General features: G+C 42.1%; 1 protein-coding gene across 1 annotated transcript in view; it reads right to left on the bottom strand.

The window, feature by feature from the left end:
* Positions 1-6,325: 6,325 nt before the first annotated feature.
* Positions 6,326-16,246, bottom strand: part of atrn (attractin) — a 134,611-nt gene continuing 124,690 nt past the window's right edge. Inside the window, 2 exon segments of the mRNA XM_038728005.1 lie at positions 6,326-11,931; positions 14,510-14,624. Coding sequence (XP_038583933.1) covers positions 11,807-11,931; positions 14,510-14,624 — 240 coding nt within the window. The 3' untranslated portion in view covers positions 6,326-11,806.

Genomic DNA, 16,246 nt, shown 5'->3' with positions numbered 1-16,246 from the left:
GAGAAAGCAGGAGCCGAGCACGGAGGAGGAAAGAGGTAAGGAAACGAAAAAAGGTGACAGACAGAGTAGGAGAAAGTGAAAGAAGAAGGAAAAGAGAGAGGAGAGGAGATGAGGGCCTCAGAGGCAAAAGGAAAAGATTAGGAGTGAAAGGAGGACAAGAGAGTGGGAGAGAGAAACAAAAAGAGACATGGAGTGAGGGAGAGGTGGGAGACACAGAGATTACAGGGAGAGAAAGAATGAAAGAGAAATGCTGGATGACTGGTGATGAATAATTGCTGGTGAGAACACACAGCTCACCGACACTCAGCCTCTCCTGCCGCCGCTTAGCTGGAGGGCTCGGAAACATCAACAGCAGCATTAAAAATAGCAGCGATTATTTGAAAACAAGCCGGGGGAAAAGTGTATTTACAAATAATAATTCTCAACATTTGTTTCATCCTACTTGGAGCTGCAGATGGGTGTGGTGTGTCACAATATGACAATCCAGTTTGTCTTTCACTTTTAATCCAGAGTGAGACATCATGAAGCAGACTGAAATGAAAAATTTTCATGATCAGGCGGGAACCTGCGGGTCTGAAAAGTGTCATAAACCTGCATTCTTTCTAACGGCCAGTAGGGGGGCCACTGGTTGCAAAAAAGAAAGTAAAAGAAATAATAAATGCAAAATTAACCTACTTCTCTCTGATTTATTACCTCAGTAAACACTTTCCTAACGAGTTTATCGTCTCAATCATTCGTTTCAAGTCTTCTTCAAAACAGCGTGATGTTCATTTGGTAAATTATAGTCCAATTTAGAGGAAAGTAGACAAAAAAAAAGCAGGGTATGCTTTAGGGCGGGACTAACTTGTGATTGACAAGTTGCTATCATAGCGACCTGTCAATAAAGATACAACTGTGGTGTATCCACAGTATCCACTGGTACCCGCTGCACTGTGTACATTTGACCAGCATTGTGGAAAAGGCTTATTATTAGGAGCTGGCTGTTCACTTTTTCTGGTAATATATATTCTGTTGTGAGCCTGTTTTTTCACTAGCTCAAATTAGCATCCTGGTTAAAAATCACAGTTAATGTGAATTACGGATGCACCTTGCTAACCAAGCTAGTGAGCGCCAACCGCTCATCAAAATATCATCACATCCAGTGCCTGGTTGCAAAAATTCAAGATGGTGTGGCAGCATGGGGTTAGAGACCCATTGACAGGAGTGGGCGGGGTCAGTAGATGGCAGGTATCGGTTAAACAGGAAGCAGGAAGGCATAAATGGCGGCATGGCCATTTCCTCTTGCCAAGCACCAACATCACTGTGGGCGGACGCTTTAATGGCTCACTGTTAGTGTGGACATTTCCCTCCCCATGTGGACGAGCCCTGCAGGGTTGGACCTTCCTTTTGGAGCATCGGGGGTGTCCATTTGTCGTTAATCATATGGCATAGAGCCTTCCTGAAGTGGCAGTCAGTCTCTTGCTTGCACATTGGAGGAAAAGCTGCCTTGCCTCTCTTTCTTTACATGCTAGAAAACCCCTTTTTTATGTACATGATAGAAGTCCTGTTTGAAAGGCTCTTTTAATGTAAGCTTGAATGAAAGTGTGATTAGGAGTGAGCTAACTGTCTGTGAGCTCAGTTTTTAGCAGACTGTTGTAAATATTGTTAATAATTTGTCTTGTTTATTTTGTTTTCTTTCCTCTTGAAAGAAACTTTGTTTCTGTTGTAAATAACTGTTTGCTTTGGATTTAAATGAACAGTTTTTTTTTTTTGTTGAACTAATTGATTTTGCTTTTGTTTCATTTAATAGTTTTTTTCTTTCTATTGTTTTGTGTCACAGTTCTGAATGTTTTTAGTAGTATGCATGTTGTGAAAAGCCTTGTTAAAATAAAAGGAACTGTGTTACGAATGGAACATCGTTTTTGACCCTCCCTCCTCCAGGTGAGACACACCTGTGTGTCTTCATTTATCAGGGTTGACTGAATTATATTCCTTGTGGTGAAATTCTCCAGGTGGCATCGTTGGTTTAATAATACATGTCTTAGAAATTTGCGGTAGGTTTAAAGCCAGGCTAAAATGCTAAACACGAGTCTTCAAAACTGTAGTACACAAACCAATGGGTGACATCACAGTGACGACGTTGATTTCTTTTATACAGTCTATATTTATGATCCCCTGAGGATTCTAAGTTTTGTTGACCCCATGAACTTTCCTCTGGTGTCACCATCAGGTCAAAATCTTTGTTGACAATAATTCCTTCGTTCTAAAAATGGCACAAAAATCCGCATGATACCCAGGGAGATGGATCCTAATGATTTTGGTGACCTCCTGACTTTTACGCTAGTCCATTGTCTGTCTAACTGATATTTTACCATAGTTTCTGAGCACATTCATGCTCCCTATTGTAAGAACCTACTTAAGACTCTTAGGCTACGTTGATACTACATTCCTCGTATGTGTACATATACCTGGCAATAAAGCTGATTCATGCTCGATTCCGATTTTTTTTCCCCCCAGACCTGTTTTTTTTGTTTGACAGATCACGTTATTGTTTAAATGTGGTCCATATCGACTCCAATGTGTACTGTCCACGCCCTGAAAATGACCCGCATGCGCAGAAGAATAAAACGTCACACGCAACATGCTGTCGTAAAGAAGTAAACAAGGGGCCCAGTTGCCTCCCGGGGTCACATGTCCCAAATTATGACAAATGTTCATAACTTTCTGTTAACTTTCTTTCCATGACATTCATTACTGTTTCTGCTGCTGTACAACACATATGCCCCACAACTCACTCAAACAGATACCAGATTTTATTGTGAGAACCATGCACATTTGATTTCAAATAATATTTGCAGTAATATGGAGATCCACAACAGTAAGACGAGAACAGTGAGGACTTTTTAACGTTAACATTAGCCTGCATGTCTGAAGGACAGCTGCAGTTGAGAAAATATGACCAAACTACAAATAAAGGGTCAGCACTAATGTGTGTCCGAACAGGAGAAAGAGAAGCGGCCTGAAGAGTTCCTGTGAGAAAGAGAAAGGTCTATGTAGAGTCCCCTCCAAAAGTATTGGAACGGTAAGGCAAATTCCTTTGTTTTTGTTGTTCACTGAAGACATCTGGGTTTAAGATCAAAAGATGAGTATGTAGTAGACCTAAATTTATTAGTTATGCATTTTAATAAATTTATGAGAATTGATACCCAATTATGAATTAAAATTCATAAAATCAGAATTTCCTCGTTAAGGGCACCACCGGAGTTGTTATAATCCTAGATTCTCCGGACCTCTAGGTAGTTTTGAATAATTATACAATTATTACTAGTGATCAGGTAGTTAATAATCGCTCAATTATCTTAAATCAGTCAGTCAGTCTCATATCTAAAGGGTCAATTCTCTTGGCAGGAACTATAAATAGGCAACACACACAGCTCTTGATTATATTACAGTGAATTTATTCTCTAACTAAGGTGATAAAAAGATGGTTGGATACAGGGAACATAAACATTTGCTGAACAATGAGCCTGGAGGTTCGACTGTGGGAAGCATTTGACTCATACGGCATAGAAGAGCTACTGAAAGTAAACTAATGCTATAGTTTAGGAGTTACAATGGACATCTGATCACAGGACGTGTGTTAAGTCTTACTGCTTGTCGACAGCCTGCTTTTGGCCTGTTGCACGGGTCCCACTCTAGCTGCCGATCCTGGCTTTTGCTAGGGATTCTCCGGGGTTCTCCGTGTCTGACTGAAAAGCCTCCTCCATCTGGCAATTCGGCTGTTTTCAGGTTTCCTTCGTTGTAGCTGGCGAGACCACGTGGCTTGGTCTGACCTCGGTGAAGTTGGCTCGAAAGGCTTAAAATGGAACTTGGTCGTTCCTGAATTAGTCCAGTGTAACTTAACGGACTGATAACTTTAACAAACAAAAGAAATAAAGAAAATAAAACAAACTGAAGGCAGATCGATGTCGCGGCACTTCAGGTGTGTAGCTTCAGGCGAACAAAGGCCTGTTTGTTTCGCTGGCCGAGTCTGGGCGTTGCACGCTGCTCCTGCCGAAGCGTCCAGAGGGCCGAGCAGGGTGGAAGAGCCAACAGCCAAGAGAAGAGAGCGAGCAGGTCGCGTGTCGCTCTTTTGTTGCCTGGGGCGTGGTTCCCCAGGGGGCGTCTCAGGTTTCCCCAGGGACTGCCTTTCTAAACTTAATGTCTAAAGAAAAGAAATCTATTTGCACGTATTATTATCAAATATTTCCACAATCGAACCTCAATGGTTGAACGGTTGTACTGTTCTAAGCATTTGGTAACAGGAAACAATTGTCACATTACTGGTCAGGATTTTTATACATTTAACCGCATTTCCGATGAGGGCATGTAATACTTATTTCGTCCACTTGGGGGAGCTCAGGTTACATGAGGAAAGCTTGGATTAAATCAAAGATCGTCTCTCCTTAGGAACCGGGGAATATTGTTGATTCATCCTTAAATTCAAGCTGGCGATTAAGAGTATAGTAAAACATTTCTTTGTCATCATTTCTAAAGGGATTTTGTAAGAAAGTATTATGAACAAGCATTGATTACATCAGATGAAGGAGTGTCTTGCTGGAAATAAAAACATTGCACAAGTAACTTCTTTCACTAATATCAACAACAGATAGCAACAACAGTTAACATAACTACTCAAATAGAGGCAAACGTATTCAGGCAACTAAAGATTTAATTAACTTAATTAAATGCTTTGAGTATTTGGAGACTGCAGTCCTCTGTCATCCAAAGTTCAGTGTCTGGACAATGTCACACTTAGGTGAGACAGGGGTTTCCCTTTTTGATGTGGTAATAAAACAAAACGTGTGTGGTGGGGCCAGTTTTGATAGGCTGTTCAGGGAGATGCCAATGGCTGGCTCGTGTCCCTTTGTCAGTTTAACAGTCAGGCCCCGCGTTATCAGCTTCGGAATCAAAAAGGTGCCAGTTTTATGGTCGGGCTAGCACTTAGAGAAAGCAACTTTGACCCCTCCCCTTCTTCTCTGGGGAGGAGAAAGGAATTTAGGGTAGCTCCAAATTTATTCAATGTAAAATGCACAAATCCACACCGTTGTTCACTACACACACGTATAATAATGGCCTTTGAGCTTTTTCGTTCATTGCGTCTGGCGGGGGAACAGCTGCTTCAGAGTGATGTCAAAGTCGCATCAATTCTGATCTGACGATCCAGACTGAGGTCGCACTCCAAAAAATCCGACCTGTATTGGATTTGGACCACATATGAAAGTGGCCCAAATCCGAACTGTAAAAGATCAGATTCCATGTGACTCTGCCTGTTCACACGGTTATAAAAAGATCAGACACTGCTCTCAGTTTCGTCATAAGTAAAATATTAAGCAATGCATTTGCAGTGGATATTTATGATCCACAAAGGATGAATCAAAATGTTGTTGGTGTCCCCATGACAGAAAAAATTACAGAAACAATTATAACATTCTAGTATAATCTTTACCATCTTCGTTTAGCACACTAACATTTGCTATTTAGCATGTGGGAACGTCACTGATTTTGCAGGTATTTGGTCATCATTTTGGACGCATTACATAGTTGACCTGATGATGGTGCTAGATGAGAAGTCAAAGGATAACCGAAGTTCTCAAAAATGAAGATATTTCGGGCTGTGGACTGCCGCCGGTAGCATTGTGGCTTCAACAACTACTAAGAAAACTTCTGAGCAGAGTTCACCAGGGGATGAACCAGTTTTATTTACTCTTGAGTTGTCCTTTAGATCTTCATCGCCCACAAGCCAAATTGTCAAATTTGTAAGTAAAAAAAAAAGGGAACAATAAATAAGTTGTAGATAATTATGGTCCCAAGAGGTTGAATTTGTTTTTGGTGGCCTTTCACTGTAGCACCACCATCAGACCAATATTTCCAGTTCTACAAGATGAAAAAAATAATTAAATGTAATAACCAGATTTCTGTGACCCTTCTGTTCCCTAAAGGATCCCTTTTCAATTTGGACACCCCTCAAAGTTCCCTCTTCTTCTAAACTCAAGCCACATACATTTAAAGTTAGCCGTGAAGTTTTATGCGGACATTTACACTCCTCAGAGGATTTACGCATTTGATTTTAAACACTTCCTGAACTCCATCCAAAATTACACATTCTGAGGTGAACACTGCAGCCTCTAGCAGCTGCTAACAAGGCTTGTTTTTGCAGTTTTACCATTAAAGAAAATCTTAAATTTTAGTGTACTTATTTAAAAAAACATCTTACCAGAAACCCCTCCGGCACTCCAGCCAGATTCAAACATGCACTACAGCAGAAGTCTGAAAGTGGTAAAATGTAGTTATCAAGACAAACAGCGATGATTTTCACATTTAATAATAGACAAAAATGTTCTGTCATTCTTTTATGTACATCAGTAATTACAAGTTCAGTAAGCCATTATCCTCAAGTTTTACATGTAGTTTCATCAGCTTCTAGTAATGCTTGTTCATCGTTACACTGCTGTCTTACATACAAAATATGCTATGTACTGCAGTCACATTTATAAAAGCCTGGAGAGTTTTGCCATAAATGATTTTTAAAACCATTCAACATGTCATTCACAATACTTTCTCATTATTTACAAAAAAACAGCAACTGCTAAATTATACATATTAACAAACTATTCCTCAGTATCTATAATGCCGCTATACAAAGAGACAGAAAGACAGAAAGAGAGGGCAATGCCTGATTTTACAATGACCTTATTCTGCTGCTTTAACCTATGTAATTAAGCATTTTAAATACATATTAATGCTGCCAGTGTTTAAGAAAACTCTACTTGTATTTTAAATATTAGGGAGATTTCCAGTAACTAATAACACTTAATAAATATGTATTTGCTGTACATTGCTATCAGTTAATACAGAGATTAAAAAGGTGAAATAAGGCCACTGTAAAGTTAAAGTGTTACCCGATAAAGTTTGAGGCTTGGAAAGCGGGGTGAGATAGAGGGAGTTCGTAGACGGGCTCATCTCTTTAAATCGAAACAAATTTGACAGGTGTTTCACATGTAAGGTGGCACATTGGCAGACAGTGCACAGGGTTCCTACACATTTGCCTTTGCAAATTTCCACACTCCCTCTTGGCTATTTTGACCAGCTCGGGCCCACTTCACACTCTGGGAGCTCCACACAGTGGCGAGAGGTAATCATCTGAAGAATCTGAACTTTAGGATGCAGGAATTAGGCTCGCAGCAGCTAACCCCTGCTGTGATGCAATGAAAAGGCATATGTTCACAGCTTGTCACGGCTATAGCGGACTAAACCGGGCCTGTGGAAAAACAGCAATTAATGCGTCCGATTAGACTTCTTTAGAGGTCGGGTGGAGCTTTACTGGGAATGTGCTGAGGAGACCAAACCAACATGGTCTGGACACAAACAAGGTCACAACAGCCAATAACATTTGACCTGAAGCTCAACCAACCAATCAGCATTACAATCTAGAATTTGTAGCTGGTCATACTGTAATTAATTAGACAAACAAATATGGAATGTGTCAACTTGAGGAAATAATGACGCACTTTTGTATTACAAAAATGGATTTTAGGTCATATTGCTCATCCCTACTAAAAAACATCTAATCTGTCAAAAATGACATGTGTAGGAACCCAGTGTGAGGCTGCTGACTATAGATTTGGGTCAAATAGTATTTACAGATAACCGAGTTTGTTTTTAATCGTTTCAACCATCATATACCAAATCTAAGTGGGTGAAACTGGCCACACAGGACAACACAATAAAATTGCTTAGGTTTGTCAAATAGGTGTTACCATGGAGGCAAGAACAAACACTATCAGACGCAAGATCTGCTTGTCTGAACCATCAAGCACAAAAAGATCATTGTTATTCGAGGCTCTGGGCAGACAAGAGACCTTACATCTTCTTTACAAGTTCAGTGTCTTTCTCAATACATCTTCAACAAGACAAACCAGCTCTTACATGGTCTGACCCGTGACCTTCCAGTTACTGTGCTGTCTGTGTTAACCACTGAACTGCCCTGTCACCCGCGGGCCAGAGAGCAACTCATGACAGCAGGCTGCTGGGACTTACAAACCGCCCCCAGCGAGCTCCAGTTTACAAATTCACCGCGGCTGCACAGGTGATTTTTTTCATTTTACATTCATTTACAAAAGAATAAAAAACACAATCTTCATTCTTTGTGAAATTATTACTACAGTACATTGGAATCAGCTGTAGAACAGATTCATATCTGAAGAGTTTCTTTGCGAAATGAGATCTCTGCTCTATGTGAAAGAAAAGAAAATTTGCAACTGAAGATGACTATAGTTATACATTTTGTCACTGAATATTACCGGAGAATGTGATAAGTGATTTGTTTAACAGTGTTCATCATAAAAAGGTAGTTTTTTTTTTGTTTGTTTTTTTTAAATGGAAAGAACATTTTCATCTACAGAAAATCAAATATATGAGATGTTGACTGATCTCCGAGCTGCTCCTGTTAAAGTGAGAGTGCTGCTGATGCTGCAGAGGACAGAGATGAGACCCATTTGATGATGGGTTATGTGACGATGTGTTTGCTCGCCTCTGTCCATCAGCTCAGGATCACATTTTTCCTCCAAATAATTGTTAATTGGCTCTTTTGTTTTAAACTGCTCAGAGCACCAGATATGGACATATTAATTTATTTGGATCCCCATTAGCCACTACCAAGGTAGCAACTACTCTACCTGGGGTCCACACAAGTAAACATAATGCATACTAATACATAATGTAAAACATTTAATATGTCCTGTGAACTAAGGCCCGTCAATTTGTGAAGCAAGTTAAAACAAAAAGAGAAAAATTTTCTACTAAACTAAAATCGGTGCTGAAGATTTGTGTCTTCCTAGAGCCACAGAGATTTGAAAATGTTCCCCCCATTGTCAGCATTTCACCACATAAGATTTTTGGAATTGAATAGCACCTCCAAACGATGGTTGGTTATCTGCCAAACAGACTGGTAGTGCAGACAAACAAAGTCCTGGCATACAGAGCAGGGAGGACAACCCATCCTCCTCACTCTGCTTTCAGATGAACTGAAATAGTGTTTAATAAAATGTTTTATGCAACTCAGAAAAACTTGGCAGGATTTTCTTGTAATTTGTAATCAGGTGACACAGACCAACATCTTACATTCAGCTAATGATTGTTATATTCTACCTTCAAGTTTCTGCAGAAGCGACCGAATAAACATCAAAGCCTAAACTGGGCATGATGGTTGAAAAAGGTTGTTCTAGTGGAGAAAAGAACAAAACATGATTGACAATAAAGTGAAGTGCTTTGATTCCTCAGTGCTAGAATGAATAGAGCTGACTCCTTAACCACGCGCTGCTCGCTGGGGTCACTGAGTGGAGTTGTGAGCACATCCAGCTTTCTATAATTACAGAATGTCAACTTTGTTCATGCTTTCTGCTCTGACCTTTTCCCAGTGCTAAAAATGTGCCCTTTAACCAGACAGTGAGCAGTTCTACTATGCTGAGCACATGTGAGAACCTGGAACTAAGTACGCTGCTTTCTTTAGGGCAAAATCCAAGTTATTAAATAGTTCTATTACTGTACTTCTCAGAGAGCAGGGAGGTATTAATTTTGTTTGAGTCAGGAGGAGATTTATTTACTATATCTGTGTATGCTACTGCCTTCAGTCAAAGACCTGCAGGTGTTGTAGTATCCAACATATATTCAGCAATGACCAGTATGGATTAATTTAAGACAAAAGGACAAAAACAAAAAGGAAATAAACACAGGTCTGACAGCCTGGCGCCCTTACTAAACAGAAATTGACTTGAGACATTTTAAAGCAACGGCTCTGTTTCACACTAGCAGTTTTTTTCTTTTGTGTGTCTTGTGTTTGCCTCCTATTTTTTACTCTGTGGCTTCCCTCATTTTTCCCCAGTTGACAAGAAGTAGTAATGTTTCTTTAAAAATGGACCAGTGACTTCAAGATACAGGACTGTGGAAAATCAGGTAAAGCCGATATAAAAGAAAGTAAAAATAAAGGACTGGCTTAGAGCAACCTCACACATGGAGCACAAAAACAGAGTAAACCCAAGAGACCAGGAGGCAAGATATTTCAGGAGCCAATTTAAGAAAAAGTGATGAATGTTTTTCTTTCTCATCTATTTTTTAGAATCAATATCCGAAGTCTTCCACGAGATGCGGTCAATTCAAAAGTCCCCTTTAAAAAAAAGGTGCAAATAAGGAAAGAGACGCTGATAGAAACAGACGCCGACAATTGCATTGTGGCTGCTCACTTTGTTACCGTATGTGTGCTTCATGTTCAGAGTTGTTGGCCTGGTACCATTTAAATGTTGGCATCGTGCTACAGTGAAGCTGCAGCACTGCATCAATGTGAAAACATCATCACTGCTGCAGGGGCTAACTGGGCAGCCGTAGATAGCTCAGGGACATACATGAAACTATCGCCATCAAACAGCAGGGGGAGAGCGACAAGGTTTCTGGCATTTGTGGGGGGATGTGTTGGATTTAGGGACACGGGAGCAGCAATTAGAGTCTATGGATTTCTTAGGCAACGATCACAGAGGATGCTGAACCAATCCCCACGACTCCCCTCACACAGATCAGCCTAATCACCAGTCAATCAGAGTCAGACGATCTATAGAAAACCTGTTTCACATGAGCTTGGGGCGCAGCACTTCCCCAGGGACAATTGTTAAACACTGGAGGGTTTTTTTTCACCTCCAACTCTTCTGCTTTGTGTCCGAGAGCACTGCGTGTGCACCTGTGTATGCAGAGCCAGTGGATTTCATTGCAACTGGAGGAGTAATTAGCTGGAAAAGTTCCAATAGGCGCTGGCTTACGATCCAGACAGCCAGCCAGCGCGAATGAGATGTTGCTGTGGTCTTGTTTTGTACTTGGCCACACAGCCAGACTGGAGACAGACAGGCAGAAAAGGCGGTTTGCTCGGCAGCCGGATGTTCACAGAGACAGAGGGAGACGGGCAGAGACAAAGCTCCAGACAGGCCACAGAGAAGACAGCGGCAGAAGACATAGAGGCCGATTAGAAATGTCACAGACTCTTTAGATGGGCTTTGGCTGCATGGCCAGCTTCCTACAGTGGATCCTCATTAAAGGAAGACTGAACATGCTGTTAGCTTGCTCGGAGGCCGAGCTGTACAGGACCCCAGTGACACCAGTCCTCAGTGCTGAGCTGTGAACATGACAGCAGGCGACAATGGGCTACAAATGGGTACAAGGGCCTGGAAAGTTGGTTTTTGGAAGTATGTCTCTGTGTGTTTTTTTGTGTCTGTGTGCATGCGCAGCTGAACATGTCCAGTTAATTCCTGCCTTCAAAGTAAAACAATACAAAACAAAGAACAACAATAACTTAAGTAAAACAAGAATATAGAGGGATGCAAAGTCTCTGGATTTTTCAAAAACTACGAGACGAGGATCTCTTCTAGCAGCAAGCCGTGGCCGCCTCGACTCCAACGAGGCGGTGTCGACAAATGTAAATGTCTTGACGTGAAAGGGTGAAGTCAGCACCCGCTCTGTCCCTCCCTCCCTCCCCTGCCACCTCTCTTTGTGTCCAGTTTCTGTCATTCAGTTTGTGGGGACCCGTAGTTCCTGTAGGAGGAGAGGGAGGGGAAGCCCGTTGAGGCTTCAGTCTGCCGGACGACTCGGCCCCTCACCAAAATGTTCCAGTCCTGCATCCCAGCATGCACCTCTCCCTGCCAGAGCGGCGCTGGCATTATGTCTCTGAAGCAGAGAGAGGCTGAGGCGGGGGGTTGATGGGAGAGCATTGGGTGGAGGGGTGGTAGGAGGAGGACAGGGGGCGTGGTCAGATGCAGGTGGATGGTTGTGCGGTGGGCTGCTGTTTGCGGTTTCTCAGGCCTCCAGACTTCTCCTTGTAGCCCACACACATTTGCTGAGAGACGTCCACCAGTGCACTGGCCACTGCCAGACCTGCAGACACACAGAAATATTACAATTAGGTGAATATTACAAAGTTTTTTGATCTGGACATACTAAGCTGTGATTCACTGTAGGGATATCACTTTTTCAAAAGTTCAAGTTCTGATGAATAAGAACAAACACTAGATTTGTTTTAATAAATTCAAATGCAACTTTTCATAATCAGTTAATCATTTAGCTTATAACATCTGACATGTGTGACTAGGGGGTCACTGGTGAAGTTTAAGTGCGACAAGCCAAAGAGAAAGCAGAAGAAGAAAATGCATCCAAATATTTAACATATATTTTTGGTTTCCAGAAACTTTTTAAGTTATTACTGTATAAAAAAAAGGAATGAATAATCTGCCAACGGCAACATAGAAATTCCAAGGGGAGAAGCTGCGGCTGCAATCACATCCTCTGGAATCATACAGTCTCATGGTCTTTCAGAGTAATAGGCTGCAACTATAAGCTTGTTTCTTGATCTCGTAGTGGGTGCAGGACGGTTCAAAGCAACCACATGATGCTCGGATACAAATCAGAGGTAATCTACAGTGCAAACCTCCTCTGGGCTGTTTGGAGAGTGACGAGGTCGGCCACTTTGGAACAAGTTTAACTGTAAACAGATATGCTGTGATGGTGGCAATAGACGGCAGCCTGAGGATTCAACACGCACATAGCCGTATGGGAAACAAGTTAAAAGCATTTTAACAGGAGGCCCTCGCGGGCATGAGGAGATGGTAGGAACACGGCTAACATGGTCTCAACAAAAGCTGCCAGAGGGAAAGCTCCACTGGGAGCCGAGGCAGTTTTGTTATGACAAAGGGACTGTGTGTTAATTAATAAGCGCCTGGGGCGCACTGATGGTCTGGGGACTGCAACTGTGGGATGCAAAGAGGCTATAAAACATAGAAGGGGAAAAATACAAAAAAAGAAGAAATCAAGTTGAGTTCTTGTTTGAGTCCTTGAAGAAAGCAGTAGAAGAAACAGAAAAGTAGAAAAAAAAAACTTTAAGAAAAGTGAAGTGCTTAGTCTGGGTCCTTTCAGACTGTCTTGGAAAGAAAGATAAGGAAAACAGATGAAGGACAGAAAGACTGTAAAGAGAGCAAGTGACAGTGCAGAGGATGAAAGGAAGTAATGGGCTAAATTCTCAGTGCTGTCAGACTGTCCAGGAAAGAAAGAAGGAGGAAGAGAAAGAAAGAGGGAGAGCACAGGAAATATAAGAAAAGACACTAGACTGCACTTTAAACCCAGCCCTCACAGAGAAGAAGGAAAAGAGGAGAACGTAGAGAAAAATCAAGGCAAAATAGAAAAAAACTCTTAGAGTGGGAAAGAGAAGAGCTGCAGCAAGCTTCTTAGCATAGAGAGACAAGACAACACGCAGACAGAAAGATGATGAAGGGAGGAAACTCAGACGAGAGGGAAAGCAACAAACAGTCTGCAGCCTTCATTTCCACACACAGAACTGAAAGGAGAGACAAGACAGAATGAGGAAAACGCGGAAAAGCAGGGAGAGAGTTGCAGCCTGCTCACTGCAGCATCCTTAAAAATCAATATGTCCTTGTCAAATTAATCGTGCAATCATGAAATAATTACTGTAAACAAATGAGATCATGATCAAGATGATCTGTAGCCTCTGTTATACAGTTTGTGTATGATTCCGCCAGTGTCTCAACACTGAGACCACATACCCCACTATCCTTGATTCTCCTCTTCTGTCACTGAGGATCGTCAGTCCGATGTGTTATTTTCTACTCATTTTATGTAAGCAGATATTACTGCCCAAACATTTTAGTTCTCTTTGCACTGGAGGAACAGCGCACCCTTTCCGTTTTTCTTTGTGTCAAGCAGCAAAGCTAAGACATTTCTGTGAAATTAATCTTCATGTCAAAGTGCAATGTACAGTGTAGAGAAAGACAGAAACCACTGGTCTCACGCTGTAACAGGGATGGGAAAATGAAACTTCTACAAAATAATGACTACACCCCTGCATAGACAAGTTACGGTGATATGCAGCAGAACTGTGAAGAAGCCAACTTTCTGTCGTCTTTATTATATGTATAGTCATTTGAGAGACAACCGAAACAGATAAATACATTATGTAAATGAGATGTTGTATGTTGTAGCGGAGACTCAGAATCTCCGGGTTGTCTGTCCCCTGATGAGTGTAAAGCAACATTTAGATGCTAAGAAAGAAAGGTTTAGCTTTGCTGTTGTTTTGGTGTGTCACTGTCGATTGAGAACTTTTTTAAAAAATGACCTGAAATCGCTAGTGTGGAATGAAATCATTTGCAGTTGTAAACAGTGTTTTCAGTTGTATCCACCTTCCTATGGGCATGGTGTAAAATTCTGAGGGAAGAATAATACTATAGAAATATATAAGATCCAAAGAAAAGGGAGTGAAACAAGTTAGAGGAGCTACATGTGCAGTGTAAACTTGTCTTTCTCTAACTATAACTGAAGCTTCATGAGACGGAGGAAGGAAGGAGGCTCAGGGAAAGGATGTGAAAAAAAGAGAAAAAACAATCAAACAGATGAAGTGAGGATAGAAAACAACAAACAAGAGAATGATTCAACGTCTGCGTCTTACCAGACTGTCCTGGAGGAGGGATCCCGCCGGTGCCCCTGGGTAACCGCACAAAGATGGAGAGTACGGCGGCTTTGTTGCCAAAGCAAGGCTCAAGGGCGATGGGTTTTGGTACGGACTGTGGAAAGAAAAAGAAAAGAAAAAAATAAACTGTATTACACATCAAAAGCCCCCCAAATCCTGGTGAACACACACCATTTTCAAAGACATGGATAACAGAGGCTTTGCTGTTACTGTTCTTGTTTGTGTCAGCAACATGCACAGCAACCAAAAAAAGCCCTTTCCCATCCCCTGTAGAGATACACATACTGATCTGCGGGCACAAATTGGATCTCCCCCACTCCCAAAATCCCCCACTGCGCACAATTTCATGACAATGCCGCCTGTGCGCAGTGCGGGCCCCGACTGGATATCAAGTGGCGGCGCTGGGACCGCAGATTTGTGTAGGCGGTACCGGCGGTGCACTCCTGTCACCACAGGCCACCTGACATACCTGACTCTCTAATATCCAATATCTCCTGTTTATCAGAAACTCATCCATATGTGGGGATGAGTTTGCCGCCTGTAAACACTGACCAGATCTGCTGCTGCTCAGCTCGTACAATATTCATGGGTTTACCTCGACGGAGGATATGGGGGACGCCGCCACCTCACCTGCATACAGATAATGTCCTATCTCGCTCTCTCTCTCTCGCTCGCCATCTACCTCACTCTGTATTTCGAATTCCTGAGCCGGACAGGAAAGTGGGCCATGGCATGGTTTCATACACTGCCTCTCAGTTTCCACACACACACACACACACACACACACACAAGTTCTATCCCTTCTCTCTCTGGTCTTTATACTCTGGAGAGTAGAGCTTAACGGCCCAGGTGGAAATGATTGTGGCGTGTGGCACACAAACACCTCACACTGAAACACACCATACACACAGTTTTCACACTCATAGGCAACTGTATACGTACACCATTTTCACCTCGTCACACACAAATTTATCACAGCAAGTCTCTCTCTGAGCGCACACACACACCTAGTGTAAGCATACACATGGGGCGCAGGGCAGTAATGATATTCAGGCTCTGACCCATTTTACACAATTATTCTCTGCTCCGTCTCTCTGAGGCTTACCTTTCATACCAGCAGGATACACAGGCTGTCACACTGGTAGCTGGGGACGTAGCATAAAGACCTGGATGCGCGTGTGTGTGTGTGTGTATACAGTGCAGCTGATGTAGTAACAGAGGGGGGATTCTGTATTTGCTTATGCCCCTACAGATGTGTGCCTGCATATCTGTAGGAGGTGTGTTTTCACATGCGTATCTGTGCAATGGGGTGTGTTCATGTACGATCTGACAGAGAAGGACATTTTATCCTCTCAAGTCATGATTGTCAACGGAGCCCTATTTGCGATTGAGTCGGTCTGTGCACAGGTGGGACTTTAATACTGCGGCACCAACCTCGATCACTACTGTGCAGACCCTGGCTCCAAACGACATCACCAGCGCAATATGACAGCGGGACATATATATTACAGTTCATCATTATATACATTCTATAGTCTTCACAGAGAAGGTTGTTTTGAGCAATTGTAGGTTGCAGAGGAGTCAAAACCTCCCAAAACTCAACAACATGTTGTTCATAACATAGCGTAAAGTAAGCTGATAGGTTGGTGCAGTTGTGTGATTGGGTTTGCAACAAAAGAAAGAAAGAAAAAAACCCTGTGAGTATAAAAGACACAC

Source organism: Micropterus salmoides, unplaced genomic scaffold (assembly GCF_014851395.1).
Source record: "Micropterus salmoides isolate LMB-PRFRI ecotype aquatic unplaced genomic scaffold, ASM1485139v1 Ms_hic_scaffold_19, whole genome shotgun sequence".
In the NCBI taxonomy this organism is placed as follows: domain Eukaryota; kingdom Metazoa; phylum Chordata; class Actinopteri; order Centrarchiformes; family Centrarchidae; genus Micropterus; species Micropterus salmoides.
The sequence above is the reverse complement of the archived record's forward strand: the minus strand, read 5'-3'. Positions and strand labels throughout refer to the sequence as shown.